Raw genomic sequence first — 5028 nt, forward strand, 5'->3', positions numbered from 1 at the left:
GTACCAGCCACATCAGATCACGAAAATTTCATGGGACCCTCCCTCTCAAGGTTAAATTATTTGGAAATACTACGTGTCATCTGAGGGTCTTTTTAGTAACTTCTGAACATTAGAGAGAGAGAAGCCGAAGAAGAAAGAACTGAGAACCTTATCCGTTCCGACCTTTATAAAAGCGCACCAAAGCAAGCACCTACCATGCAAGGACCAAAAACAGAGCTATCGCATAGAGAGTTGGGAACTGGGGATCTACTTGGGAGGCGAGAGAGAGAGAGAGGGAAAGCAGAAGAAGACGAAGACGAAGACGAAGACGACGAAGACGACGAAGAAGACGAAAATTTTACAGAGTGACGTATTGATCGTTCAGTAAATGGCGGCCGGAAAGAACTACCTTACCAGACCCAGTTACCGATTTATTGGTGGGGAAATAGAGAACTCGATTAGATCAGAGTCCGTTTTTGAATTCGACGAAACGGACACCTGGAATACGAATCAAACATCACCACCGGAATTCAAGAAGATGATGATACCTAGTTCGAGGGTATCGAAAAAATCGGCGAAGAGGATCGACAATGGAGGGGATTATCATCGGTCTACAGGAGCCACTGGTTCGTCTCGGCCGGTGAACATACCTGACTGGTCGAAGATCCTCAAGGATGATTACAGAGACAGTCGCAGAAGAGGGTTTGACGGTAACGTCGACGATGACGATGATGAAGATGGCGAGGAAGGAAGGATCCCTCCTCACGAGTTCTTAGCAAGACAATTAGCTAGGACCGGCGTTTCTTCCTTCTCTGTACATGAAGGGTTTGGTAGAACTCTTAAAGGCAGGGATTTAAGTAGGGTTAGAAACGCTATCTGGGAGAAAACTGGTTTCCAAGATTAACTCCATTTTCACATTCATCAGTGACGATGGAAACTGAAACAAGAGAAATATCTCTCTCTCTTCTCTTTTTTTCTTTTTTTTTTCCATTTTTCTATTGTCCAAGTTTTGGGTTCCAAAGCTTTACCTGCATCATCTCCTCCTTTTTGGGTTTTGCTGTTGATTGGGCAGATCAAGAATAGATTTATATATAGCTCTGACTGGTTTTAATTTAGATTGTAAGTTGTAACTAGAGAAAACTTGTTTGCTTTTTTATTCTGAAATTTTGTTTTTCCTGGGTTTCTGCTTCCATTTCCTAAGGTAGTTTTAAGCTTTTTTTATTTAACTTTATTAATGATCGAGGGTAATGGAGTAATTTGAACTCCAGAGGAGTAGTTTTTGGCTGCATCTGGAAATTGTAAGTCTACCTGGATTTGTCGTATACTAATTGGGTAGACTGTACTCAGTAGTGTGGGTAGGGGGTTGGGATTTGAGAGGTAGGTGAGAAATCGACACCCATGAAGTTATTTATTTCACTGTAATGACAGTATTACCCTTGCTTTTATAAAGTTACATCTGAGGTAAATTTCGGTTTAGTTTTGATTTATTATTTCGGTAACGGAACTTACGGTTACACCCAAAAAAAACAAAGCATTTCGGTTACGGTTTGCTTTAAAAAATAATAATAAAGATAAATTGAAATCAAATTAATTTGACTATTATTTTCAAGGGAGAGAGAACATTAACCGATGTTGTGTGTGAGCGTATACACCCCCTTGGAAAGATAGAAAAGCCCAAGGTGCTTATATTTTCACGCCGAACTGTGTCTAGGGGCAAGTATTCTCCCATTCCTTTTCCCTAATCTCAATTCCCCAAACCAAAATAGGTTAGTAATTGATTCTGACGATTTGTCCTTTATGAATTTTTCTCACTTGAATTGCAGAACAACTCAATGATATTCTCTCCGTCAATGGATTTTTATCCTCTCAAGTGCATCGGGGAGTACATCACACTTGAAAATTCAATCATAAAAAAATGGGCAATGACATGTTTTCATCTTCTCAAGTGTTGGGTGGATAGTTGGATTCTCAAGCTTGAGAGAATAAAAATTCTCTGTCGACTCAACAACTCCTCTCTCTCTGATCATGTGTTGTAGCGTGTACCTACACTCAGACATAGTCATGTACAAAATGACCGACACACCCCTGTCTTTCTATGGGGCGGGGTCGTCATTTTGTGCCCAATTGTATCTAGGCCCATGTACACGCCACAACACATAACTGGGTGGTGTTCCTTTTCACTAAAAAATATTATATGGGAATAGTTTCATACACGGTTATGTAAGTATGCATAGTCGTGTCCCCTCTCACAAAGGGTTGAAAAAATCATAAACCTCCACCCATTAATTAATGCCGTAAAACTCCCACCCTCTCACATGTACGGAAAACTTTCCCCAATATTATAATATTGAAAAAATTTATCTTATGGGAGAGTGCAATGTCACACCCAGACACAGCGGGAACAAAATGTCTACCTGCCTGATGCTTTTGTACGCTCTCATTATCTGGGGCACATGTAAGGGCTATGCTCCTCACAGGAAAACACTTCCCACTGTAATATCTTAATTGATTTATCGATTTGGAATTAATTATTAGACTTTATTAAAACCAAACCGATTATTTACGGATGGTAACCAGATCGATTTATGGATAAGGTTAGTTTCGTCAGTTAAGGATATTACTTTAAAAAGAGAGCGACTGCTTTCTTTTCTTGTACAGTGGGTGAGGATAATTTAGTCATTTCATATACAGATTTCATTTTTTTAATACTTCGAGACTAAGGAAACATCCGAGATGGTCCAGATGAAGAAAGTGTAACGCACGGACTTCGACTTCAAAAGAGATCAATTAAATGATTGTTTATAGTCTTTACTCTTTAACTCCTTTGTCCTGTCTTTAAATTCCCCCCTTCCCCAAATTATTATTTTCCTGTGCCCTGTCCACTTCCTTTGCGACTGCCATTGTTTGTTATGGGAAATGTTACTGTGAGCCGTTGGGCAGAGACACAAGCAGTCAAGCATCTCTATATCTGTCCGTGTGCTTCTCATATGAAATGACATTACTGCCCTAATGTAGATATCATTTTTTTGTTAAAAGTATTCATACACGGCGTGCATGTGCACGACCTACATTAGATGCTGTTAGATTGACATAAATATCAATTCGGAATGACATAAAAACCCTTACACCCTTATTTCATGGGGTTGATGAGAAAATCTACCATATACGAACACCTTCCCCTTCAAGTTAAATGGTTTGGATTGGTTTGATACGGTTCAGAGTGTAGCGGGTAAAAAGCCTAAAGTTTATCAAATGATTCCAATTAATGATATCGAAACCATATGTTAAACGATTTTCCAATTTGTAAACAGTTTCAGTCTTGGTTTCAGATTCACTCACTTTTCCTCCCTTATTGGCAACAAACCTTAATGTCTCTTCCGATTTATCTATCCAAGTTCTGATAACTATGATCCAAGCTGTGATTTTGGAACTCAAAGGGACGAGACGAAGATAGAAGGAATAGAAAATTCAAGATAATAGAAACCATAGTTTGCAAAAACAGGAACAACAAAAAAATGGAGTCTTGCAGTATAGATTTTAAATAGTAAAAAATTACATTTAAATCCAAGATCTTAAAGAACGTCAAAAAAATGGGAACGTATTTTAAATGCGTTTAAAACGGGAATGCTTGCCTTTTGTTGTTTTTTCCTCTACGACAAAACGTGTTTAAAACGATAAAAAAATGGAACGCATTTAAAACGAACACATTTTCGCTAATAGAGGTAGAAACTAATAGCCGCTCCATTGTTTTAGGATTTTTGGATTTAGCATTTAGTTTTTGCTAACAGAGGTAGACACTAGTACTTTTAGTGTTCGGGCAGGGGTAGAGTGATCATTTTTGCCCCTCTATTAGAGAAGCTTGGGGAAATAGACCTACCCAGAAAATAGAGCAGATAAAGGTCCAACTAGTATATTCGGTTCACATCATATTAACTTTAACGGTTTCACACGGTTTAACGCTTCAAAATTGATTAATCAAATGGTTTACTAAACACTTTTATTTTAACATCATAATCAAACCATATATTAAACAATTTAATAGTTCTAATATAAATGGATCGATTTTGGTAAATGATTTTGGTTTGATTTGGACACCTTAGGCTGCATTTGGTATGCATTCTAAGTTGATTTCACATTCTTGGATAATAAAAATAGTTAGTTTTATGTTCAAGAATATAAAATCGACCTAGAGTACATTCCAAGAATGTCTGCTAAACACAGTCATAGTTTTATGACACTTCATTAGTGCGCGCCCATATGCCACTTGCTCATACAACCTCCTTACTTTTTATTTAATACGCACAATTTATTCTTAGGGGAAAGTTTTCATACACAACTGTATGAAAACTAGAAGAAAAAGACTAGGGAGTACCAGATTTATGACTTTTCCAACTCTTTGTGAGAGGGGACACGATCGTGCATGCTTACACGGTCGTGTATGAAAACTTCCCCTTTATTCTTATTTGGCTCTTTATTATTATTTTTTTTCGATAAGATATTTGGCTCTTTACAGTGACAATGGAATAGAATAAAATATAGTTTTCAATAAAAAAGGGAAAGTGAAATTCTCTTTTCTGTTTTTTCAAAAATCTTTTTAGAAGAATTTACAAGTGGAAAACTCATCTAGACAAGGTCTCAACCCACTTTTTATTATGCCACAAATACAAGTAAAGTGACTATTCCAAGTACAATGCGATGGTTTTACCCAACAAAAAAAAGTACAATGCAATGGTCATTGCCATCTTGAATGGACAAGCTCAACAAATTCCTTGTCGCATACAATATATTATTGAAGAGGGAAAAGATCTCTGGTTGGGAGTGTGGCCTACACCAACCCTCCCATGAGTCTATCTCTCTCTTCCATATATGAAAATACATATTTGTCCCTTTTGTTTTGAGGAGGAGAGAGATAGACACATAGAAGTGCTGGCGTATGCCACACTCCCGGGACAGAAAACTGCTTCCCTGATTGAAGATTGCATTCAGTTTTGGAAGTCCTTTAACTTTGTTGACTTTATGCATATTGTAAGAGAGGATAACTTCGTGGCT

General features: G+C 37.6%; 1 protein-coding gene across 1 annotated transcript; it reads left to right on the plus strand.

The window, feature by feature from the left end:
- The first annotated feature begins 303 nt into the window (after positions 1 to 303).
- On the plus strand, positions 304 to 900 carry LOC122656160. The gene has a single exon (XM_043850615.1). It carries the CDS (start codon positions 368 to 370, stop codon positions 881 to 883), a length of 516 nt encoding a protein of 171 aa, XP_043706550.1. The 5' UTR covers positions 304 to 367; the 3' UTR covers positions 884 to 900.
- The last annotated feature ends 4128 nt before the right edge of the window (positions 901 to 5028 follow it).

This window comes from Telopea speciosissima, chromosome 3 (assembly GCF_018873765.1).
Source record: "Telopea speciosissima isolate NSW1024214 ecotype Mountain lineage chromosome 3, Tspe_v1, whole genome shotgun sequence".
Classification (NCBI taxonomy): Eukaryota; Viridiplantae; Streptophyta; class Magnoliopsida; order Proteales; family Proteaceae; genus Telopea; species Telopea speciosissima.

Excerpts from the sequence above, each read along its gene's own strand:
- LOC122656160 (XM_043850615.1), top strand. The coding sequence starts at position 368 with ATGGCGGCCGGAAAGAACTACCTTACCAGACCCAGTTACCGATTTATT.